At 35.7% G+C, this 25833-nt stretch overlaps 5 protein-coding genes across 9 annotated transcripts; 4 read left to right on the top strand and 1 right to left on the bottom strand.

The window, feature by feature from the left end:
- Positions 1-110: 110 nt before the first annotated feature.
- On the bottom strand, positions 111-4271 carry LOC123211970 (putative glycerol-3-phosphate transporter 4). 2 transcript variants are annotated; one of them, XM_044630966.1, is made up of 4 exons: positions 4145-4271; positions 2775-3920; positions 1389-1934; positions 111-427 (listed from the first exon to the last, which is right to left on the bottom strand). In XM_044630966.1, the coding sequence occupies exons 2-4, from the start codon at positions 3805-3807 to the stop codon at positions 387-389; spliced, it is 1620 nt and encodes a 539-aa protein (XP_044486901.1). In that variant the 5' UTR covers positions 3808-3920; positions 4145-4271; the 3' UTR covers positions 111-386. The 2 variants fall into 2 exon arrangements, with proteins under 2 accessions (XP_044486901.1, XP_044486900.1); XM_044630965.1 differs by having other exon boundaries at positions 4064-4172.
- Positions 4272-4427: 156 nt separating this feature from the next.
- LOC123211971 (50S ribosomal protein L19-1, chloroplastic) lies at positions 4428-6919 on the top strand. The gene is made up of 5 exons (XM_044630967.1): positions 4428-4587; positions 4686-5030; positions 5241-5327; positions 5418-5551; positions 6612-6919. Exons 1-5 carry the CDS (start codon positions 4564-4566, stop codon positions 6718-6720), a joined length of 699 nt encoding a protein of 232 aa, XP_044486902.1. The 5' UTR covers positions 4428-4563; the 3' UTR covers positions 6721-6919.
- Positions 6920-8101: 1182 nt separating this feature from the next.
- On the top strand, positions 8102-15031 carry LOC123211478 (vesicle-associated protein 2-1-like). Of its 4 annotated transcripts, none has more exons than XM_044630232.1 (8): positions 8102-8448; positions 8640-8762; positions 9751-9821; positions 9933-10014; positions 10304-10419; positions 10512-10643; positions 13271-13339; positions 14720-15031. In XM_044630232.1, exons 2-8 carry the CDS (start codon positions 8702-8704, stop codon positions 14849-14851), a joined length of 663 nt encoding a protein of 220 aa, XP_044486167.1. In that variant the 5' UTR covers positions 8102-8448; positions 8640-8701; the 3' UTR covers positions 14852-15031. The 4 variants fall into 4 exon arrangements, with proteins under 4 accessions (XP_044486167.1, XP_044486166.1, XP_044486168.1 ...); XM_044630231.1 differs by having other exon boundaries at positions 8104-8444; XM_044630233.1 differs by lacking the exon at positions 13271-13339 and having other exon boundaries at positions 8105-8444.
- A 640-nt stretch (positions 15032-15671) lies between these two features.
- On the top strand, positions 15672-21850 carry LOC123211470 (probable serine/threonine-protein kinase cdc7). Its single transcript, XM_044630221.1, has 15 exons — positions 15672-16101; positions 16198-16235; positions 16650-17459; positions 17615-17681; positions 17767-17829; positions 18649-18712; positions 18827-18920; positions 18987-19070; positions 19154-19243; positions 19361-19388; positions 19762-20286; positions 20371-20432; positions 20942-21051; positions 21135-21222; positions 21309-21850. Exons 1-15 carry the CDS (start codon positions 15729-15731, stop codon positions 21612-21614), a joined length of 2802 nt encoding a protein of 933 aa, XP_044486156.1. The 5' UTR covers positions 15672-15728; the 3' UTR covers positions 21615-21850.
- A 1193-nt stretch (positions 21851-23043) lies between these two features.
- Positions 23044-25557, top strand: LOC123211477 (bax inhibitor 1-like). The gene is made up of 6 exons (XM_044630230.1): positions 23044-23255; positions 23754-23897; positions 23998-24089; positions 24657-24843; positions 24954-25109; positions 25244-25557. Exons 1-6 carry the CDS (start codon positions 23151-23153, stop codon positions 25292-25294), a joined length of 735 nt encoding a protein of 244 aa, XP_044486165.1. The 5' UTR covers positions 23044-23150; the 3' UTR covers positions 25295-25557.
- Positions 25558-25833: the final 276 nt, after the last annotated feature.

Below are 25833 nucleotides of genomic sequence, written 5' to 3'. Positions count from 1 at the left end.
TCAATTAGTCTTGTCTTCATCATAAATTTCCGATAAATAATTAATCGCATCACAAAATGTTACTAGGTGTAGTCCATTCAACAGCTAGGACAGTATCTTACACTTTCACATCTTAAATTATAAATAATTCATTAAAAATAAAGAAATAAACCTGTAGTTCATAAACATGTAGAAATTGCTTACCAAACCTATATTATTTATCTACAAAAAGTTGACCCAAACCCGGAAATATCAACCGCAAAGGAAACCCATCAATATTTCATAAACACATTTCTTTATTTTTGCCCTTCTACATAGTAATTAAGATAGCCCTTCAATCTGTAGCATGCTATCTGCAATCAATCCTTCCCAACTTCTCTAATATTATGAAGCATTCTCCCATCCGATCATCGCCTTTGCTCATTCAAAAGTGGTTGGGACGCAGCACCTGAAAATTAAAACATAAAACCTGAGAAAGTCCGGCAGAATCTAACCATATATGAATCCCTTTACTTGGCAAACAAAAGAACATGTATATAAAAGGGAACCAACTTGACAATTTGATGTCATTTTGAAACTGGGATAATGATAAAGATTTCAAAGAGGTGGATATTAAGTATGTTGCTTAGCAGAAAAAGAGCAAAGAACAAAGAAATAAAAAGCAAAAACATGCATGAAGTTTTGATTCAATCCACAAGTATATCAGCATCTGCAACAAAAACTGAATCATGCAAAGATCATTTATGCGGTGTTCCCTTATCTCACATTTTGAACAATATTTTGATGCTTATTTCAGTGGTTCACATAACCTGCCATGGCCCATGAATGAGATCCTAACATTGGAAGGACAGATAAGAAGCTACAACCAAAATTAGTTATAAATGCACTGATTCATAAGGCGTTTATCCCCTAGTGGACTTATTTTGTTAAAAAAAAATCTTCCTTGTAAAGATTGATAGGGAAAATTTTTTGATGACTTGTGTCTCACCCTTCGGTTTAAGTTCAATGGGAAACACTCTCAGAAGATACATAAGACACTAAACAGGCCCATATTAAGTGCTGCTCACCCCATAGATTTTCAGCAATTCCTGGAAAAAGTGCATGGTTATTTTTCTCAACCACTACTTATTATTCTAGATTTGGTCCCAGCCCAGTCTTGGAGGAATGACATGAAAATATAAGAGGCTCAATTAAGAGATATATAAGAATTAAACTGTGGCAAACTAATCAACTTTAGACAAAACCAATCATATGCCATTTGACATCCCTTCAAGCAAAAATCAAGATGTCAGGAAATTTTAGAAAGCAGAGTCACATAACCTAGAGTGAAAATTGAATTGATGAATATGTGAACATCCACGCTCAGCATCTACCTTTGTTCTCATTTGTACAAATGATCAAAACATTACCTTCCAAATCTTGTCGTCCACTGGATGCAGTCATGGGCTTGCCAGTTTTTTCATTGATTTCAGCGATAACTAAACGTGACAAAAGAAGCCCCGCAACAAGAGCTCCAACTGTTAGCATAATGAAAACAGAATCCCACCCTTTTTCTGAAAGGAATCCGGTAAGCAGAGGACCAAGAGCTGCACCAACTGATCCAGTGCCATCAATGATAGCAGTCACTGTTGCCAGAGCTCGAGAATCACCTTTAACACTACTGTGTGTTCCAAGGTCTGCAGAGACAGCAGTAGTGATAAGTGCATATGGCCCATTTACAAATAGGCCAGCAAGCATCATAAGTATAATGTTGATAGTCCTTGAGACACCCCCGTATGCACGATATAAGAGCATGCATGGAATTGCAGCATACATGAAGGTGGCTGCTGTAATGGCACGAGCTTTAAGTTTATCTGATATATAGCCAGCAAGGATTCCGCCAACAATTCCCCCCACATCAAACAGAGTGGAGAGATCTCCAGCAGTCTTGTCTGACATGTACTTTCCACCAATTTCTGCAAAAACATTGAGTTGAAGAAGATAAGGAAGAATAGTGCTAGATGTATCAAAAAGAATTCAAACGATCACAAGTCCCTAAAACAGGATATTGCTTTGCAGTATTTTAAAATTTATGGCAGGTATATATTCTCTCTTGGAAGTTTATACAAGCTAGCAAATTAACAACATTGACAATAGTAATTTTTCAATTTCAGAGAGTCTTCACAATGGGCAATAGTAATATTATCAGAATATCTAGATATGATCCATAAAGAACATCATTAAAAGGTGATAGGTCTAGGCAAATTAAAAATCATACACATTCTATGTCCAATAACATTGTAGATGCCACTTAATATAAAGGGGAAAATAGATAATTTACAATTTATAAATGTGCAAACATGATCGCAGAAATCCACATTTGATTTAAAAAATGATGCTCATTTTTGTCTATGAAATGATCAGTTGAAACTTAATGAATTTAATAACTGATATTTGCATCACTAAAGGAGAGAAAAGAGACACGAGCTGATTGGGCTATTAATAATTCCTTTTTTCTTTTTCATTTAGTATTTATTTATTTTTTGTGTGTGTGTGTATAATCTTGAAAATAATCACATGGCTGATCATAAAATTTTAACAAACGTATTTTTGAATCTCATAACAAAGACCAACTTATAAAGCTTCCTAATAGTCTTCTTTAATCTGGTTACTTGGAGACCATAACTAGAACAGAGCAAGCCACATTTGATCAGAATGCAACATGAACAGAAAATAGACTACGAGTAATTAAAGTTGGCCCCTTTTTCATGAAACTAAAAAAGTTGATATATGATAAAAAGAATAATAAAAAATACCTGTCTGACTTAAATAAAAAGGTAACCAATATAAAAACGTGTAGGCTACCAGCTTTGCAAAGAAGAGGCACAATGCAAAAGGTATCACACCCGGTATCAAACAAGCTTGAAGAAGGCCAACACTTGTCCTACTCCCAGACCCCCTCTGTGAATCAAATTTTTTTAGTACTTCCACCTTGTTTCCTTTCAAAATCTGGGAGTCTTCATCTTTACACAATTTCTCCGAGCTTGCAACTGGACCATCTATGTCAAAAAAGCCCATATCCTCGGGATAAGCAGCCAGGAACAAGTAAACAATGATCCCTCCCATGACAATAAATGCACCTGGTACTATAAAAGACCAACCCCAACCATACTCCAAAACACTGGCAGCAAGAAGAGAACCAGTAATATTCCCAACAGAAGTATGTGCATTCCACATACCCATTATCAATCCCCTCTTCGTTTTCCCGAACCAATTCCCAATCACAGCCACAACAGAGGGCCAACCAGTGGCTTGAAATAAACCGGCAACCATTTGCATAACAAGATAAAAACCAAACACATGAACATTCCAAAAGTACCCCATACCAAATAGCCCCACAAAAATGCCACTTCCTATCATGCCTGTAGTCAAGAATAACCTCAGATCCAAAGAATCACCTAAATGTCCAGCAACATACATTCCTAATGAGTAACAAGAAAGAAATGCAACATCAATCTCCCCCAATCTTGATAACCCATCTCTTCCATCAAATGGAGCCCAACCTTTATGACTCGATCTCTTTTCACTAACACTCATAATTTCTTTCTTCGCAAAGAGTTGGCCAATAGGCCAAGGGTATTGCTGCGGCTGCTTCATAGGTTCAGGATACAATACACTCTTGACAATACTACTAGGTTTTCTAGAGGCATGATAACAAGCATATGCTATGAAAGTAACCAGCAAAACCATGTATCTATACGTTTGTAAAGACCAATCTCTTCCCCTTAATCTTCTTATAAGCAAAATCCCAGGTGGGGTTTGCCTCACTGTATCGGAATTCCCTGCCATCTCTATAATGACACAAAATGTAACAACTAATCCTACGAAAAAAGATGGAAGTTTTCACCTTTCAAGCAGAATCTTCATATCACTTCGAAGGGAATATTGAAAAAACGAAACCCCTGTTAATTATATTACCAGAAGAGCATCATATTAATAAATCATAGGATTGACATATGAGTTATAATTGGAAAAAAAAAAAAAAAAGAGAAGAAGCCTTCTTGAGAACGATACAAAATTTTGGCTATTATAAGAAAATCAGTACCAAGCTTGATGAATTGGGATCATAGAGAAACTCATGTCATGTGTGTGTTATTTTGTATGAAAAAGAGAGAGTTTAGTAAACCTGAGAGAGAGAGTTAGAGGGAGACCGAGGATGGCGGGAGAAACGCATGAAAGGGACCAGAGTGCGTATCGAAATAGAAGACACGTGGAGAGTTTTAAAAGTTGAAATTGTTTTGCTTAAGTGACACGTAGTCTGTGACCAAAGTTGCGTTGTGCTCTCTACGTGGCATGATGAAGGTGGACTGTGGGTTGGATGAGTCACCGGCGGAGATTTTACTTTCTGCGAAACTTTAATATACCCATGCGAAATTAATGTTGTTAAGTTTTTACTATTACGCTGAGGCATTATGGATTGGAATTCGCACGTGTGGAAGAAGCGGATAGAGCGTGTGGAGCCTAAGCCGACCTTTTCAACTTCACCAGATAAGGCTTTGTTTCGCTCAATGTCCCCAAAGCCTCAGCAGAGCTCACGGCGTCACCATGGGCTCCCAAGTTCTTCCGCTGGTAATTTCTCTCATAATACGTTTATCTGTATTTAACCACTTTGTATTTCTTTACCGTTTGGAAACCATTTTGAACTTTTTCTTATTGTTCGTGTTAAGGTTTTGCATATGATCCCGATAAATTCTTCTCAATCTCTCCCTTCAAAGAAGCTAGGGCTTTCCACTGTTCTTTCTACTGGGTCCTACAATGTTCTTAGAGTTTCTGTGTCTAGAGTTTTGGCGAGGCCAGTTGGGTGGAATCTAGGCTTGTTTGTAAATGCACCAATGAGAAGTAGCTTTGCGGTGGAGGCGGAGTCTAATGAAGCGGAAGCAAGTGAAAGTGTTGAAGAGAAGGAAGGCGACGTTGTTGAAGTGGAAGGTGATATTGAAGAAGCCGAAACCGAGGCCGAGGAAGAAGTGAAAGCACCGAGAAAGCCCATTGTTAAGCTCGGAGATATAATGGGGGTAATCAGTTTATCAATTACAACTCTTTTTTTTCCTTTGTTTCGTAGATAATTTGTTGGATTTCTGAGAAAATGCGGTGAAAGGATTTATCTGGATAATGGGATACTTGTAATTGGGATGCATTTCGTCTTTTTTGGTCATGAAACTAGTTTTAGGGTCAGTGAACAGTGAGTTGTATGTAAATTTTAACTGAGTTTCTGTATGTTGTAGATATTGAATAAGAGGGCAATTGAAGCATCTGAGAAGGAAAGACCAATTCCAGATATTAGAACGGGTGATGTTGTTGAGATTAAATTGGTAATTTTTGTTTTTGATACTGTTTACTAGTTTCATTTGTACCATTAAACGGAATTTATGAGATTAATGGTTTGTGTTGTTGACTTACAGGAAGTTCCTGAAAACAGGCGTAGGTTGTCCATTTACAAAGGGATTGTAATGTCAAGACAAAATGCTGGTATCCACACTACAATTCGAATCCGTAGGATTGTTGCTGGTATAGGTGTCGAGATTGTATTCCCTATGTGAGTATTTCTTTTCCAGCAGCATTTAATTTTGCCAAGATTATAGGTGTTAGCATATTCTGTGTTTTATATCAGTTGAAAATAAATTTCTGAAGTGCAGGAAAAGCCCTTTGTGGGCAAATGCCTATTTCCTTACTCCCTCCTCCTCTTTGCATACATTGTCACATAAAATATATAATAAATAGAAATTGTGGCATCTTGTCTGTTTTTGGGTGTTGTTCCTCTTGTAGAGCCCTTAAGTTAGGGGCCCTCTCTCGTTTTATTTTTAATTTTTCATTTGTTTTTAAAAATTTTAGTTAATATACTTTGTGGTTAGTTAATAGAAATTCACTGAATATGATTTAGGTCAATTATTTGTGTCAAACTAGAAACAAGAGAGGGTTCCAATCAATTGAGACTCATTTCTTTGGACTGAAGAATCAATAAAATCTCCCTATACACTTTATTCACCAGCCACACTTGTAATTGTGCTAGTTTATCAAAACTCTTATTTTGTTGTAGATTTGTTAGTATATCAACACTCTTATTTTACTTGTGGAGTTAACATATTGTTCCTATTAACGAGGTGTAAGTTCTGCTAACTTGAAACATTCATTTATCAGCCCTTCTTTTAAACTAGCGAAAGAGTTTGGACTTTAAGACTAACCGCTCTATACATTCTTGGCTGGATTTAGCCAGCCGAAACATGCAGCATGTTGAGGATTCACATGTATGTGTCCTCATCCTTGCCAACTAACATTCTGCACCTTTTCTTTTCTTTTCTTTTCCTTCTCTTAACAATAACATGTTTAACAACCAATGATTATTGTGGAATAGGCTTCTTACTTTCACCATGATTGTGCTATTCCATTGTCTTAAGCTAATTGATTATCTTTCAAAGAATGACACGCGAGATGGAAGTACAGAATTATGTCTCTGTACATGTAATTTGTGCTCCTTTGAATTTGGGAACATTTTGTTTCTTTTGATTTTTCTTTTATATTCTATTTAAATTGGAAGCAGAAAAGGAAAAGAATACCGAGGAAGTCACCAATAAGCGATCCATCTTTTGTTATTGCAGTTACTCACCAAACATAAAGGAGATAAAAGTCGTCAGCCACCGGAAAGTCAGGAGGGCACGGCTTTACTATCTGAGAGACAAGCTTCCTAGACTCTCCACTTTCAAATGAGACCACTGTCACTATTTTTTCGTTGTAAACAATGTTTCCCTGAAAATGAGATATTGTAAAATCTGTATTTCCTCATTCTGTTTATTTTTGCAATAGTCTAGAAGAAAATTGTCATCATAGACAGTTAGATGTGCATCTTGCAGACTTAAACCAGATCATGATTTTCAATTTATGTATCAATTATTCAAGGGTTTCAGTATATTCTTCTAGCCGCTTTGTTACACATTTGATACAAGGCAATATTTGACAAACGTGCTAACAATGCCCTTTTGCATATGGTTGCGGCTGAGAATTATGGTAGCTTCACTCGGTAGAAGCAACGGTAAAGGATTACTTTTATAATAATTGTTTTTGAGTTGACTCTTCGCTTATCCATATTTGTGCTTTAATTTGAACACTTAGTTTACTTAGAAGCTAAAACATGAAGATTAAGGGTGTAAACAAGCCGAGTTGTGATTAAAAGTGTAAACAAGCTGAGTCACTTGTGAGTAGATTGCGGTTTGGTTAAATTAAAATCAAGTTTAGCTTGAGTTATTTGAATTTAACCTTTAAGTTGAATTCAAGTTTGATGTTGATTAGTTTAACGAACATGTGAGTTTACAATTTAGAGTAAAACATAAATACACTTTTAATAATTTAAAAACTCATATTTACATTTTTAAAATATTGTTTTTTAATTTTAAATATAAAATATTAATTATAAGTTATGAGATTTAAATAATATTTGAAAATTTAACAAATTTAAATATATTTTTTTAAAGTTAAATCGGAGTCATATCTTTTTATTTTAAATTCAAGTTAAATACTATTTTATTTTGTTTGATTTGATTTGATTTGATTATACCCTTTTGAATAAAGATTGAAAGGGAAGACATGAAATGAAATATCTACCAAGTAAAATGGAAATGGTCAGTAAGCTTAACTTTCAGTTTGAGGCAGGCTTCCTCTGGCTAGAGCATCTTGGGGTGCGTAATATGAGGGTTATATGCATCCAAATCGAGTTTGAGTATCGAGATGAAGGTTAGATTATATGTATTCTAATTGAGTTCTAGTATCAAAATAAGAAGCAATGAGAACAAAGGTGTTAAGTCTCATTGGTAACTATAGTGAGGACCGTCACACTATGTACCAAATCCCAAAATCCGGTCTGGCATGTGAATCTATGAGACATTCACAAAATTATGATTTGTGGAGGGTAGAGACAAAACTGGAATCTTATGTATTTTGGTGTAATCAATGTAAGATTTTAATGTTGGAAGCAAGTTTTTGTTGTAAGATGTTAGAGAGGGACAAGTTAACACATTACTTAACAGACATAAGAGAAAGGGAGACTCCTTTTCGCTAAAACGATTATTTAGGTTGCAGAGAGGGGGAGGGATTAGTGATTATTAGACAACACCCAAACTCAGCAGGGACACGTCAGACCTTTACTTGACAATTACATTTATACCCATGTGCCCCTCTCACGGGGTCCTACTTTGAGTCTGTTACTTTTGAACCGGGCTTCTCCTTCCTATTTATACTGACACATGTAGTCTCTCTCTGCGTTCTCCCCTTCTCATTCAAACGTTTGTGATTGCACAGAATTCCGTACTTCCACTCCTTTGACTGAAGATTCCGAGTTTCAATGTCATTTGGAACTCCTGAAACAACCAGAAGCCCGATTTTTGTGCCGAAATCATCTGGCCGCTACTACCGAGAAACTTCTTTCTGTTTCACCACAAGTTAGTTAGTTTCTTTCTCTCACTCTGATTTCTCTTTGCATTTTGTTTGGCTCTCATAATTCTAGTAAATTATTATTTTCTATTCTAGAACAGTCTTTCTTTCTATTTCGCTTCTTAGATTAGGAGATAAATAAAAAAGTGGTTGACTATGGGTTTTGATTGTTTGTTTTGTTGAGCGGTTATGTTGTGTGGCAGATTGTCACTTGATTGCGTAGAGGGACGAGAAAATTTGACTGATCTGAAAGTGGGACCCAATCATGGCTACCGGTGGTGGTAATCAGATGATCTCTGTTCATCCAGATGAGCTCAAGTTCATTTGTACGTTTATCTTTTCCCTTGTATCCTTTTGTTTCTGTATATTAAGTTTTACGTGATTGTAACTGCCCCCGCAAGTTTGTAGTGTGTATTATGAGTTTAAGATTTTGAATTTAGGATCTCTTGAACAGGAATTCGTAAAAGTCCACAGGAGGAATTGTATGATTATTAAGAACGTGATGTATAATGGGTTTTCATGCAAGATGCCAATGCCATTGATATATGTATTGATTAGACGATACATCATTTGGAGTAGTTGAGGTGGTCTGATTTATAGAGGGAAGGAAGTAGAGATTGGATGTATGATGGAAATTATAGATGTTATAATTTTGGAACAAAATGAAAGAAGACATTAGCTAATTGAAATCTAGTAATGGTTTTAGACTTTGACTATGAGACCCTTGATCTTCAGTTTATTAATAATGTTGTGCTTTCCTTGTTTAGAAAATCATAGGTTCTTGATTTTGTTTATCTTGCGTTTTCCAAATGCTATGCGATTTGTGACCTCTTTGGAGTCAGAAGGTCAAGGTTCCCAGCTCAGACTCAAAGTGGCAATTTTTAGTTGTTATTTCACTCTTTGGTTTGATCTTATGATGATATTCAGAGTTGCATAGGAATAAAAATACTGGTGGTTTGTTAGATTGGGTTTAGGGTTAAGGGTTTGTATTCGTAGTGCTTTTCCAAGATTACTTTTCCTTGCATAAAGTGCTCCATAGTGCTTTTACTCATGTAGGTTTGTTAAGGTTCTGTGCCTTTACCTGTAATTATTATGGCATGAAGACAAGAATGTAGGAGAATTGCCCTGTGGTCTTACATGAGTGCTGAATGTCAATATTAAATAACAAAAGTGTGAGGCTGGTCTTAGTTTCTTTAAATTCTAATGTCCTTGTAGAAGTAATAATGTTTATTTTCTACGTTATATGAATTGTTCCGATATATTTGCTTTTCAGTATCAATCTTCCAGGCTGATGATCATGAAATCCTATTGCAGTTGAACTAGAAAAACAAAGCTTCTGTGATCTTAAAGCTTTGAACAACACAGAACATCACGTGGCTTTCAAGGTACTATCTCTGATACTGTACAATTTTTTCTCTGTGTATTTGTACTGCTTAATCCCTTCTTGAATTTTTTTTTATAAGCATCTTCACAGAAGTGTGCTATATTTTTGCTAGGTCAAAACCACTTCACCTAAGAAGTACTTTGTAAGACCCAACACTGGTGTGATACAGCCTTGGGATTCTTGTGTTATCAGAGGTGCTACATGCTATTTTCCATCTTGATAGAAACTTTCTTTCTCTTATAAGTAAGAATATTTGAAAAATAAATGGATGCCTTTAGGATAGACAGTCCAATATGGTTGTTAACTTTTCAAGGTGGATATGGGTGTAAGCAAAAGCAAAAAGCATATCAGATTAGTTTTTTTAACTAAGATATGTCTTAGCTGGATCTTATACTAGTTTGCTGTTATATTATAAGCTCTGCCACTTGTTCCTTTGCTTTTTGACATGAAATTTCGGCTTTTAACTAACTTTTGGATTTGTAGTTACCCTCCAAGCTCAACATGAAGCTCCTTTACATATGCAATGCAAAGACAAATTTCTCTTGCAGAGTGCAATTGTGCTTCCAAATACTGATGTTGATGAGCTTCCTCCAGATACAGTAAGAATTTTGACACAGAGAATAGTTATGTTTCTCTTTATTTATTCGAACTTATATTGATAATGTGCAAAATGGTTTCATCTTGCATTCAGTTTAATAAGGACAGTGGAGAGACAATAGAGGAGTGCAAGCTTAGGGTTGTTTATATTCCTCCTACTACAGCTCAAGGGAACTTAGAAGATAAAGCCTTAGAGAACTCCACACAGAGTTCTGATGCAAACTTGGTAAGTTTAATAAAATTCTGCTGTTTCTATGGTTCAGTTTTGTAATTATTCTGTGGGATTTGGCTGAATGTGTGTGCACAACTAAGTATGCCTGCATGCTCATATATCTGTTTGCGTGTGATTGTGTTAGTGCTTATATTTTTATTGTTCTTGTGGTTTCAATGGCAAAGTTTTTTAAATATTGGCAAATTTATGTTAGAGCCAAGGTTCATGTAAACCACAAGAAAGGGAAAGTAGGACAGTTATGCAGTAATGATGAAGTGGGGCAGTTATGCAGTCATGATAAGTGGAAGAGTGGAGATTAAGGGAAAGTGGGGCGGTTATGCAATTATGATAAAGTGGAAGAGTGAGGATTAGGGGAGGAGAAGAAGTAGGGAACATGGGAATATGTGGGAGCAGTATGAATTGAGCAAGTATAAGGTGAAGGAAGAAAATTTGTGTTTGTGCAGTTTAGCTGTGGGCAGCCTTAGGCCACACTTTCTGGAATTACTGGTTCATCCATGTAAATACCCCTTTATCAATAAAATCAAACTTAATTTACTCATTTTCTTCAATTTCCTGATGTGTTTGAGTGAGAGTTGTTGGGTTCCTAACAATTTCATTTTGCAATATGTTTTATTATATATTTCATTTGTTGAAATAAAAAATCTTGCAAGATAGTGCTTAGTTATACTAACAGCCCTTGTTGCACTAAAACTAGCATGTTTACATGTTCATCAAAAGCAAAAGGTTGAGGTCAGCTGTTTGTTATGTATGAACTGTTTTATATTTACGAAATTTGGGAAGTTTTATTTTATATGGTATATCCATTACAGGCAGCATTATGGATGGGCTTTGGGCTGTTTGTAAACTAAATTTGAATAGATCTGTGAATAATCTAAACTGGTGTGTGAATGGATGTTAACACGAAAAAGATGAAGACTTGGATAGAATATCCAGTTGCCAGTTTCTTGTTTTCTGTGTATCAAGTTGTTCACATTCATAGTTGACTAAGTATTAGCAGTTGTGCTGGCAACCGTAAGCACTTACTACGCACTTACTACTCTTTGTCATTCTAGTGTCCGTTAGTTTATGATTGATATTATAGCTTGATTTTATTATTATTTTTTTTCTAAATCAAGTGATTTAGAAAGTTGGTGAAATAAATTCTGCCTTTTGATTTTTTAAATTAACTCCAGTTCCTTCTCTGCTGGACCAAGATAGATCATAGTGTTGATTATTTCAGTCTAAAAACTCAAGTTTACAGTATCCTGGCTCATCCCCTGCAGTTTTTGTTTTAATTTTTTAAATTTTTTTGGTGCATTCTACTAACGTATGCACAGTTCATGTTATTTCTGTTTACCCACCTGCTAACTTATGCACATTTCAAGTCATTTTTCTTTACCCATCTGCCTTGTGGAGATGTACAGATTGAATCCATACCGTAAGTTTTGGTGCACCTAGGATAAGCAGAGACATATCATTATTTCTATTTTAAATGTATGGTCATATTTCATCCATCTCCTTTTGAGTTGAGTAGGTTTGACTTTAACTATAGTTGGACTCTCTGTATTTAGAAATAGGCAGAGGCATTTCTTTTAATGGAGGTCTTAAAATTGAAGCATGAAGAGGGGCTTTTGACAAATTTTAAGAGATGTTATGATGATTTTAAGAATTTTAAGGAAGGTTTTCAACCAGTTATGAAACCAGTGGACGGTGCTTGTATTGTAATCGAACCTTTGAGAGGCTAACACAATCTCCTAAATATGTTGTTGTGAACTTATTTTGGAGCAGCTAGTGCCCATATTATTTGCAAACATATTATTATTAGTAACACCCTAAGTAGCATGGAAGCAGTAATGCTGAAACGTATTTTTTCAAAAATATAGGAATTTAAATATGGGAAAATGTGTAAATATAAAAATATAGGGGTTTTATTATAAATACAAAAAAATTATATTATAAAATAGTACAATAAAATTTCTTTAAAATTGTCATACTATTGTTTTATTTAAAAAATGAGGATCAACAACTTATGTCTTGCCAATTTTTCAACTCTGGCCTAAACACAACCGTTTTCTCTGCTGACTCATAGGACTCACTCACAACTCTCATATCCCAATCCGTATCTAATTTTTTATAGAAATTTTAATAAGCCGACCTAGCATTCTGGATTAACAATATTTGTGATGAAACACTAGCACGTTTTCCTCTTACACCACCTTCTGTTTTAGTTGACAAGCTTCGAGACGTTATTTTGCACTCTTACAATTGTTAGCTCTTCTAGTAGTTCTATCTTTTGCCACTGAGTATATGGGAAGCTCTCAGCTAGAAAAATTTCTCAAGAAATCATTAATGTTAGAAATCAACCTTCATAAGGGTGGTGAAAAACCCTTCTTCAATTGTCAAATACACATATTTTGTTTGAAGAAATGTGTTTCAAAATTTTTTAATATTTTCGAAACACCTCAAAATGTTTCGTACTAGTTTCGCGACAGTTTGGAAACGAAAATGTTTCCAAAACGCATTGGTGTGTTTCCGTGCTTCCTTGGTAACACCCCACCCGGTCTTTGGAATATTTATTTGTCAAAGTGGCTTTTTTTTTTTTATTTGTTTCCATTTTTAATTTTTGTTTTATGTGGATTTAGACTTTACAACACCTGAAGGAAGAAAGAGATGTTGCACTTCGACAAACACAACAACTACAACAGGATTTGGTGTGTGTTCCTTTTTGATGAATATGTTATTTTATTTAGGAATGGATTTAAATTGAGTTGGTTTAAACTCGATTTTTAGCTTGGCTTGTTGGAGCTTGAAACAAGTGACCATGGGTCAAGCACAAGCTCGAGCCATGGGGATGTTCATTTTGATATGCTTGCGTATGCAAATAAAATGACGTTATTTTGGTCAATTTAAAACAATATTGTTTTCCGTCAATGTTACATTTTGTAAACAACATAAAATAATGTCATTTTGTTCTATGGTCAAAATAACGTCATTTTGCTCTAAGTTTATAAAGCTCGGCTTGCATGGGCCCGAGCTTGTATTTATAGTTTAGAGCTCATGTGAGCCTAGCTCGAGCATCACCCATCATATCGAACTCAAGCTCGTGTCCTTAAAAACTCATCGAGTTCAAGTTCAACTCATCTTGAATCCACCTACAATTGTATTTTGAGGTACTTTTGTAGTTGATAAAATTCCAATTATTGATAAATTGCCAATGTCCTAACAAAGTTGGTTTTTTTAGAAATACCTATATGCATGTTATCACCACATCTCAGAAGTGAACCATAGTGACATGTATCAACTATAGAAACTCAACTTAGGCATGCCAGTAACTTCCCTGTGAATTTTCAGCATGTTGTGATAATTAAACGAAATAAAAATCTACAAAATGAAACTCTGAAGACGTCAGCTTTTAGTGAAATATATATTTGGCAACTACAAAAGAAGCAGGGATTGAGATTCTGTTAGGAACCTTACTCTTATTCAACCAAAATATAAAATTAAAACACGAAAAACATAATAAACTAAAACTATTACATTAACTAAAACATTACAAAGATAAACCGAACAATTCGAGGAGTTCGGGACCTCCCATTTTTCGGCCGTTCAAGGCGTCGAAGACCTCCCTAAATCAGTCAAAGATGGTTGTCCTCAAACCAAAACCCTAATACATTTTTCCTTTATTTCTTCTTTTAAAACTCAAAACATACATTTATAATAAAAATAGATCATTGGATTGATGACAAGTGTCTCAATCCTAACAGATTCCTGGTTGATGAAACCTATGTGAGATATATGTTTGTAGGTACTGAGGATGAATGTTTTAACTGGCAGCTTTCTGAAGTTACCACAAATATAGCTTTTAGAGTGAGCATACTTACTGCCTTCAAGTCTCCCTTGGTCATATTGACTATTGATTTTCCTATTATACTTACATTCCAGTGTTCATAAAATTGGTAATTGAAACATAAGTTGTGTAGATGTAAATCACAAGCATAAAAAACTGTTGTGTAGATAAGTTGTTTCAGGCTATATGTTTTGTGACATGTACAGAATTAACAACTAATAGATCTTCTGCTTTCCTCTTTTAGGACATGATGAAGAAAAGACCGAAAAATAATTTGGGCTTCTCTTTGATGTTTGCTGGTTTTGTTGGACTGATTGGATTCATGGTGGGATTCTTCTTGAACCATTTATTGTCTTCACCGCCCACCACAGAATGAGTTGACTCAAATAATGACCGCAGGAGCGAGTGTTGTCTATTTCATTTGTATAATTTTTCTTGTTATGTTGGGTGGAAAGTTAGCCAGCTTCCTTCTTTTTGTATATTGGATCTTTGTCAAATTCTGCCTTGATCCGTTTGTTTTCTTGATTTGTTTTATTCAATTTTTATGTTACTCTTAGCTCGAAACTCGGAAAATGGCTTCTTTGTGCCTTTTATTTTTTTAAAAAAATTTTGCATTCTTCAACTCGTCTGTTTTGAAAGTTTCAAACTGATTTTTAAGTTGAAGGGTAATAATGGATTAAATAATATGTTGATTATCATTTAAGATGTGAAATTTGAAATAAACTTGGGAACTTTGTCGATAATTAAGAGTAATAAAATTTTGTATATAATTTTATATATAAATAATAATATGTTATCATATGATTAAATATTATTTTATTTTTAATTTAAAACTATCTAATCATATAGTAGTATATTATTGATTATATATAGAGTCTGCATATAACACTTTTTAATTGGCAAATCCTAAGGAAAGTTTGTATTATTTATAAAATATTGGGCTGACCCTGTAATTTTATAAAACCTTGAGGAAATGATATAAATATAAAGTTCTGGGGACCTAACAAAAATATTAAGAAGTTATGGGAAAATAACCTAAAAACTTCTCGGGCTGCTGAGGTTCCACTTTCAGAAACATCCAAATGCTGATCTGGATCCTGAAAATTTAAAGTTTTGCGGGAACTTCGCACGTGCTAGATCTCAAATTTCAATCGTGCCACATTCCCGCCTCAATCTCCACATCTTCTCACTGGATTCTCCAAACTTGTTTTATTTTCCAACCCTAGCCCTTCTCGCTCTGTACTCCACTCCTGATGCTAAATCACCAACTCACCACCGAGTCATCATCGGAAAAGGCATGGCACGTCCTGGCTCTCCTACTCTCCCTTGGCCGACCGGCCCCGCTTGCAGAAATCTCTTCCCGATGCACGCTCTTCCACGCAACTCCCGACCTTATCCACTCACTCTGTCAAATTCCTTACTCTCCCATTTCACTTACGAAGGATTTCTCTGTCACTCCCTCTGTATCCGCCTTCATGTCTTTCACCGAATTCGTTGCCAAAAATATTGTTCTTCTAGATTCGCTCAAGCATCGGATTCTCTATGGGTCCTGCTCCGACAACTTCTTGCACGTGCTTTATAGGAAGCGAAAACGATATCCATTTGACGATTCTGATGACAGTGAAGGTTTGTTTTTTTTTTTAATTCTTATTCATACATTTTTTTTTTCGACTTCTGTTTTGTATTTTGGATTTGATTTTGTTTAATCGGTGATTTTTTCAGTATTTTTTCCTAAGAGAATTCGAAATACTTCTGCTAAGGTAATTTACTTTAAGAGTTTAGTAATCTTAGTTCATGATTTCTGGTTGATTGGATATTTATAATATAGGATGCTTTGATTCTTTTTTTAAATCAAATGTTACAATGTAGGACTTAATTGCAGTTTAAGTCATAAAGAAATCAGAAACAATTATTTGGTATATTTTAAAGATTATGAATAAGTTCTTTTGGGATATTCTGAACACTTTTTAAATTTTTTAGCCAAGCATATGCATCCGTTTTCTTATGTGGTTCTATAAATAAATACATCTCATTCATATTGTAGATCAAACTTGATCCATATTCTTTCTGCCTCCCATTAAGCAAACTCTCATAAGAGCTGGTATGATCAAAAGGGCTAGTATAGCTTTTGTGTAATATTAATGATGTAGAATTTAGTAAATCATTGCTTGCAGGTATTTCATCAAATAACTGATGGTGCCAGCGGGAGCATACCAAGTGGCATGTCAATCATGTTAAATCAAGTGATGCCTGAGTCTCCCTTATTTTTTAAACTCAGTTCTGAGCAGTTAAGTTTAAAGCTTAAGGAAGTTGGAAAAGTCGAGGGTGAAGCAGATAAGAATATATGTGCACAAAGGATAGTGCCAAAAAGGTTAATGATTAGTGGGTCTAACTTGGAATTGGATCTTCCAAGTAAATCGTTTTGTGATAGGCATTTGCATCAAAGCATAAGTGTTAGTGCTCTGTATTGTCCAGAAGATGCCAGTAAAGCTGCAAGTATTGCAGCAATTGAATGTGAAAGAAGTACTGAAGGCAAGGAGGAAAAACATTTAGTTGAGTTAGATAGTCTGAAAAGAAAAGAAACAGTCTACCTGGAGTTAGATACTGCTCTGATTGATATCCCTCTTGATAAAGAATCCAATGAAACTAATAGTTTGATTTCTGGTGGTACTGAGCTAAATTTGGATAAGGATCCAATTGCTGTGAATGTGAATGACAGGGCTATCCCATCAGCAACAAAGCTTCCTGTTGCCAATAAGTTGTTGAGGATACCCTTGTCCAAGATTCACAGGGTTGAAATTAATTCAAAACAACAGGCTCTCAACAAGTCCTTAGGGCGACCTAAGGCTTTAAACACTCCCAAAGATCAGCTCCACTGTAAAAGAGATTTGGTGTCAGTTGGTGTTGGCCTGAAGGCAACACAGAATCAAAATGGCATACATATTAAAGATCACAAGGGTAACCCCACCTCTCTTTCTTCGAAGGTAGGCTCCTAAATTGTAACAGAACCACATCCTTTTGTGCTAATTATCTGTTCTATAATTTGTATTATTAGTAATGATACTAGAGCTGCTTCTCTGAGTGAAAACCAGAGTTATCATTTGATTGTTACTTAGATGCACTGATTCTTGCTTTGTAGGATCAGGCAAAGCCAAAAGTACTGCCTAACTTTGAATCATTTATTGTAGAAGAGGAAGAAGGTTCAGGTATTGTTTGTTTTTTGGTCTGTTCCTGTACATGCCAACCTTGTTATCCTTTTGTGGATTTTTTTGTAACCTTCCTTCCAATCAGGTGGCTACGGCACAGTTTACAGAGCACGGAGGAAGAGTGATGGAACTATAGTTGCTATTAAATGTAAGCAAGACTACTTACATTTATTTTTGCTTACGGATTTATGTCTGTGGTTGATGCTAATACAATGACACAATAATGATACATGCTTGGGATCCTAGACAATCTTCCTATTCATCTTGCTCAAGATATATGGAGTTTCTTGGAAACCATGTTGATCTTGTTTTATATCTGGTTTCCATGACAAAGCACTCACAAGTCACACTGCTTTCATTTTTCTAAGACAATGCTTTAACTTCATGAAATTATCAATCAACTAAAGCAGGAATGCATGATCCCCTATTGACATTTTTTAAACTTTATCAAATGGAGTGTATTAATTTGACTTCTTGATACTGAGTCTGAGTAATCTAGTTGATTCATCCATGACTAGAAGGTAGCATCAACAATGTTGGGAATCTATGTCACCAGTGCATGAACGCATATTCTGGATTTGTATGATAGTTCTTGGACATTTGTGTAGCTTTCATTCATGCACTAGCATTAATCATAGTGACTTTTCAGTAGCACATTCAACATGGACACTTATGGGCATGTCAAGGACTAGGTTATGATAAGATTTTGGGCATTATCTATAGGATTATGTTGAAAATTCTGTCAAATTGTGCATGGGAAGGAATATCTAAACTAGTTAACCATGAGTTTCCTTAAACAAGCCCTTAAATAGCTTCTTCTTGCTTTAGGTGTTTTGTAAGAAAGAAATACCCTGCATCAAAATTGCTTTAAGAAGGAAAAAAGCATTAATGTGCATCCAGTATTTAGAGGATTGCAGCAAGTGTTATCTAGGATAATTGCATTTCCTTGATTTCAAATGTCTTGCAGGCCCTCATGCAAGCGCCAATAAACACCATGTTAACAATGAATTGAGAATGCTGGAGCGGTTTGGGTAATTTTGCTGATTAAGCTTGTTATATGAAGTCTCCCTGTAGTTTTGACTTTTCAGGCCAAAAAGTTGTGAATTATAATATGCATATGATATTTCCTATATTTTTTTATTCAGGGGGAAAAATTTTATAATTAAATATCAGGGCTGTTTTAAGAGTGGAGATTCAGATTGCTTTGTTCTAGAGCATGTTAAGCATGACAGACCTGAGGTAATTCTTAGATGTTCAGTGGCTATATTTTGTTTGTTCTTCTGTTTGACTCTTACCTTGTATTAGGTTCTGAAAAAGGAGATAGATATATCTGAGATACAGTGGTATGGCTACTGTATGTTCCGAGCACTTGCAAGTTTACATAAGCAGGTCTGCAGTTTGCCATATATGTTCTACATAGATTCACATTTTTACTTGAGTTACATGTCTTAAGATTGTTTATACATTTGCAGGGAATAGTTCACAGAGATGTTAAGCCTGGCAATTTCCTTTTCTCTCGTAAGGCAATTAAAGGTTATCTTATTGATTTCAATCTTGCATTGGTTAGTGACACTTTTCTTCATTGCCTTGTATGCTTTCTTTATTTGTTTCTACTAATCTTTTCTCCCTCATTTTTATTGGAGAAAATTGTTGACTTGTTTTGTTTTTCACTTCTGCAGGATCTGTATCATAAGTATGGAATTATAAGTAAGCCTCAAAATCTATCTATTTAATATATCAGGAAATAAAACTGACATATTTAAAAATTGAATACCTGACATACTTCAATTAAGGGTGGTTCTGTATCTAATAGACAAACGGTAACGATATAAGATCATCTAATAAAATAAAAATATTAGGAATGTCGGATGGTTGCTAATTAGATTATTTGTTTAATTGATCTCTCCCTCACCTCTCTTTTTGCAAATTGTCTTTGTTTAGCCATCTTCTCTCTCTAAATTCAAGTTATAAAAAGAACACTTGTCTTCTAAATGAGCACAATGTGTTTGCTCCAAGATTCCTGGTCTTTTTACATGATTAGACAATAAGAACTAACGTAGCAATATTTTACTTTTTGCAGACAAATCAAAGGTGGGGTATGATGTAAGCTTAAATCATGTTACTCTTCCTAGTGTCAAATACATGCCTCCTGTTAATAGTAGGAAGGTTCCAAGTGCAAAACCTTTGGCTGCAGTCAAACAAGAGGCAACCAAGGGCTCCAATTCTACTTTAGCACATAAAAATTTGAAGAGAAAGTCTGCAGGACAAACAAAAGCCTGTAACGACCTGGGTAGTTGGAGCGTGATCAACAGTCAAGGTGCAGATGGCTCAGGGGTAACCTCTGTTAAAGATGTGAATAGCACTAAGACTCCATCTGCGGAAAGGTTGAGAGAACCTTTGCCATGCCATGGTAGGAAGGAGCTCATCAGCCTACTAAAGCAAGCAATACAGAGTCCGAATGATCAAGCATCACATTTTCCAGCTCCTAAGAGAAAGCGGGTTGCTGCCCTTCCTGGAAAACCAGATAGAGAGCTTGTATATCTTACTCCAATGCCTCTGCACTCAAGTGGAATTGCTGTTGCTGGAGCTGGCTTGAGGAATAAAGGTTTGCTTCATATGTTGGATTTGAACATTGATAGACTAAACTGTATTTTTTTCCTGTATTTAAACATATTTTTCTTGTTGTTAGGAAATGATAAGAACAAGAAAGAAGGTCCTTGTGCTGGAACGAAAGGATTTCGAGCTCCAGAGGTGAGGCATCATAATCAACTTAATGCTTTAACGCTGAACCATTCCTAGGTTACCTATTTTATTTTCCCCAACACTTAATGAAAGGCTTGGATTTTATATTAGTTAGAAAAAGAGTTATCCCGAATCACTCCAAAGACTCACTTTAAGACACTGTTGCATGCTAATTTCTATGAATCATGAAGTCTCAAATCAATTTGTGAAGCTTAGGAAAGAGATGGAGTGGCAGATTGTTTGTCTTTTGGCTCAAATAATCTAATCCTGTTTTGCCCCTTAAAATTCTCTCCTAGTTGTATTTGTGCTTGGAGTGTCATCAGGTTAGTAATTTATAATAACAATCAATCCAAGGATCTCCTTGTGAACCCAGCCTGTTTTACAAGGACCTAAAATATAACTTCGAGTTTATCACTGTGGAAGATTTTATGGCTGCTAGGGAGAGAGGACTACAGCTTACTTGGCATTTTATTAGGTCTCTATTACAAATGAAGCCTCATGTTTATTTGTTTGAGCAGGTCTTGTTTAGATCTCAACATCAAGGCCCCAAAGTTGATATCTGGTCCGCCGGGGTCACCTTACTCTACCTAATGATTGGAAGAGCACCGTTTGTCGGCGATCCTGAACAGTAAGAATCCCTTTGATCCAACACGTATCATGCAGTTTCATAACAGTAAAACTGATTTTGCCAACCATATCTGTTAACATCAGGAACATAAAGGATATTGTAAAATTGAAGGGTAGTGAAGATCTGTGGGAAGTTGCTAAATTACACAACCGAGAATCGTCATTCCCTGAGGTATTCATTTGTTGTACTATGATGTATTAAATACCAAATTAAATTAATTATAAAGATGCATATTAGTTAGTGCCATTTTATTGTAGGACCTCTATGATACAGAGTCTTTGGCACCAATGAACCTACGAGACTGGTGTGAAATGAACACAAAGAGAAGAGACTTTCTTAAAGTAATCCCAAGTTCACTTTTTGATTTAGTGGACAAGTGCTTGGCGGTGAACCCAAGATTGAGGCTGAGTGCAGAAGATGCTCTCAAACACGAGTTCTTTGCTCCATGTCACGAAAGCCTGAAGAAGCACAAGTTGCTGAGGCAGGGGCTCGCCCCTGACAACACAACTACCCATGAATCACAAAAACAAATCGTTGCAGGGCCTGTGAAGTCTTCTCGATAGCTAGTATTTCGACCTGTATTAACTTTCAGAAACTTGAATCCATAGTTATTGCTAACTCTTTGCTTGCAGCTGTTGTGGTTGTTGCATTGCCCATTCACAATTGCTGTGAAGGTATGAGGCAGCCAGACTAGCTAGCTTGCATTTCTTGTTTCTATTATTAAAATCCCTTTGTAAAGTTCTTACTGTAGAAATTGCAAGTATTCAAATAGGTGAATAAAAACCAAAGTTTGTGCTTATATTCTTTCTTTCTTTCTTTATCCTACTAGACAAAAACTAGGTAGACCACTTAAAAAGAGAAGCATGGACTGAGAACGTTGGACAGTGGGAGTCATTCAGTTGAGAAAGTGAAAATCTGAAAGACACTCCCTCGGAGGAATAAAATTCTACAAACTGGTACTCTGTAGACTAAGTGTTCTGTTATTAATAACATACTGACGCATAAAGCCCTACCCTTCGCCAGGATTCTTACATGGTTACGTGTCAACGTATGATTGGTTTTATGACGTAGCTAAGTAGCTTCATGAGTAAGAAGGGCAGATATTAGTTTTTGCTTCGTAGCTAAGCGATGATCACAATGAAATGATCTCTTGCTTGTCACCATCTCAATTCTGTCGACTTTACATAATATAGTATGTCCCATCAATACATGCGAATTTTCCAGATAACTTTATCTATTTCCATTATTATCCCATATTCTCATAGGTAATTCTAGGGCCTTCTTACTTTTCAACGGTCAACGTGACCCGGCACTCACCCGAATGATTTAAGTCGTTCACACATTCACCGTGTAAACGGGTCTAGCTCTGGTATTTTTTATTTAAGTTTAAATCACCTTCTCGCCCTATCTTTTTGGCAACGCAAAGAGCCAGCCCTAGTTTGCAAAACTATCAATCTGCCACCCAACATTAAGTTAAGCTGATATCTAATTTGGCTGATTTTGACTAATAAAATACCAATTTTATACTGATAAAAAAATTTATAATATAAATTAAACAATTATTTCAATATAACATCATGAATAATCAAACTATGCCTAAAATCAAACAAAACACAACTACACAAGCCATTCAACACAAGATAAAAATCATCATCACAAAATATAATCTCTTCATCCACCAAAATTCACACAAAACAAAATGAAGTGATATTTCTTGAAAATACGTTATTAAAATATTAGTTTTTATGCAAATTTTTATATTTCTATAATAGGGTTTGATGAGGGTTAGGGATGATAGTTTCTTAAATCAAGGGTGGACAATGTACTTCAAGCAAAGATTGGGCTGCACATGTGCTGCCAACTAATTTGCAAGCCCAACTAACCGCTTGAAAGGGACCTAAGGCTGTACAAATCGTAATTTAATTACTAGCCAAGGGTACTATTGTAACTCGACATAGCCTAGAAATTTCGAACGAAACTTCCTTGCCTTATAACTATAAATATCACAAGAGTTCCCTTTCTCTTTCATTACAATTTTATATTTGCTCTGACTTTCTCTCTAGGCAATTTTCTCGTGATTTCTCTTGATCGGAACAACAATGGATGCTTTTTCCTCTTTCTTTGAGTCTCAAAATTCTTCTCGGTGGAACTCCTTCAAGAACTTTAGTCAGATCTCTCCCGTCGTGCAGTCTCATCTTAAACGGGTAAATTCATGTTTATTAATTTCCTCAAGAAATGTAATTCTATTTCGCTAGAAAATCCAAAATAATGTGATATTTATCATAGTTCGCTGTAATTTCGATAGGATACTGTGGCATCCATAATTTGTTTCTTCATACATCTAGAAGGTGTAGTCTTATTAGAATATTTAAGTTTGTAATATCTAGGTTTCTATTTAAATCTAGTTTGTTGCGTTACGCTTTTGGTATAGATATTTAGTTTTCTCGCAAAATTGTTAAATGTTTTTATGGTCCAATGGAAGATCCTTGTTTGGTTTGCTGTTAAAATTGCAAGTCTAGAGAGGATTCCCAGCACTTAATGTTATGGGTTTAACTATTATTCAACCAATTGTTTTTTCTTTATGCATCTACACCTTTAGCTCAGAGAATAGGTTGCTCTCTTCTGTAAGATTGTGTGTTTTGCAATTAAGATTCCGGTATATGTTTTTGTTCTCATTGAAAGGGGCTTCTGCAAATATCTAGGTTTACCTTTCCTTATGTTGTGCCCTTGTTGCATCGGCCACTGGAGCTTACCTGCATCTCCTCTGGAACATCGGTGGTCTCCTTACAACTCTCGCTACGCTAGGATGCATTTTTTGGGTGTTGTCAACCCCACCTAATGAAGAGGTACTGTCACAAGATTTGTGTTCCTGACTTCTTGGTTCTGTTTCTATATACGTTTCTGGGAACTCACTTCTCATTTTGATGTGTTTTCCGTGGTGGGCAGCAAAAGAGAGTCGGTCTAATGATGGCTGCGGGCCTATTTGAAGGAGCCTCCATTGGTCCTTTGATTGATTTGGCCATTCAGGTTGACCCAAGGTACATGTGCAGTTATGTTTCGTTGTTTCTATTGTATCTTAACTTTAAGCTTTGAGATGTGGTTTTACATCAGTTAGATTATGGTGTTCGGGTTATTATTTGATAGGTACTTCCCATAAGCTGCTGATACAATTTTATAATTTATTGGTTTAAACTTGGTTGGTCAAGAGGACGTCTATTCTGATTTGTATGCTGAGATTAATTTGACCAAAGTTTCTATATACTAGAATTTCATTAGATCTGCGAGTTTTTTTTCTCATCTTTCTTATATTCCTCTTCCCCTACTTTTCGGGAACTATGGAGTTAATGCCTAAATTTCATACTTTGTGTGTGCCTCTAACTTATGCTATTGGTTCAGTTTTTCAAACGTAATTATTGAGCATTTAGCTCTTTACAAGTGCTTGGATGATCCTTTCACTGTGGTGTTCTTCCTCAGACTAATTTTTTTGAGTTTATTATTTGTGTTTCCAAGTAATTTAGACATAATACTATGATGGAGTTTCCTATCAGTTGGTGTATCATTGAATTATCTGTGCTGATTATGAAATGTCTTTCTTGTTACAACAGCATTCTGATCACAGCATTTGTGGGAACTGGGTTGGCTTTTGCATGTTTCTCAGTAGCAGCTATGTTGGCTAGGCGCAGAGAATATCTATACCTTGGTGGCTTGCTCTCATCTGGTCTCTCCATGTTATTCTGGTTGCAGTTTGCTTCCTCTATCTTTGGGGGTTCAACAACTCTGTTCAAGTTTGAGGTGAGAAGATGATTGATTATTGACTTTCTTATGGTGACAATCTTTGTTAGGTTAGTTTGATATTGTTGTTTGCAGATGCAATTATTCAATATCCTTTTGATTGTTTGCAGCTGTACTTTGGGCTATTGGTGTTTGTGGGCTACATTGTGGTGGACACCCAGGATATCATTGAGAAAGCTCACTTTGGCGATCTGGACTACGTGAAGCATGCCCTGACCCTTTTCACTGATTTTGTTGCTGTTTTTGTCCGTATTCTCATCATCATGGTGAGTCAGAATGCCAGGGGTATTATTGTCACCAATTTTGATTTGTATCACTTGATCAACAGTCTTTTTCTAAGCATAATAGATCCTGTTATAATTTATTATGGTTCATAATGTGGATCATTTTTGTTGAACAGCTGAAAAATGCAAATGAGAAAAATGAGAAGAAGAAGAAAAGAAGGGATTAGAAGTCTGGGTGGCGGGTGAACTCCTCTCATTTAACTTTGGGTTGCAAACAGTAAAAGTAATGTATATATTCGCCTTCTTTTTCTCTGAACTTTGTTATAGTTAACTAAACAAAATTGTGTTCATCAAGTGTTGGGGGTAATAGTGTCTGTATTCCCCTAACTTTGGTGATTGTATGAGGCCGGATTTTTCCCTCATGTTGACATGTCGGTTTCTGCTCTTTCAATAAAGCCACTGTTTGCAGTGGTGAATTGGTTTGCTTAAATTTGTGGTATTACTAGTACGGATGATAACAATAAACTCTGAATGCACTCGTCCTCTGACCTGAGGGGGCAAAAAAATTCAATTTCATTTATATCCTCATAATTTATAGGCATATACACGATTGATTTACCCGCATTATCGTTTTCCTTGGTTGCAAGGCAAACTATTTTGTTTTTGGTTTGATCGTTAGTGGACTTATTTCCTTCAGTCTGGACAGCCTTGGACCAACCAACTGATATCTCTTATGTCTTCACCTGATCCACCACAATTTTGGCCC

This window comes from Mangifera indica, chromosome 3, assembly GCF_011075055.1.
Source record: "Mangifera indica cultivar Alphonso chromosome 3, CATAS_Mindica_2.1, whole genome shotgun sequence".
NCBI lineage: Eukaryota > Viridiplantae > Streptophyta > Magnoliopsida > Sapindales > Anacardiaceae > Mangifera > Mangifera indica.
The sequence above is the reverse complement of the archived record's forward strand: the minus strand, read 5'-3'. Positions and strand labels throughout refer to the sequence as shown.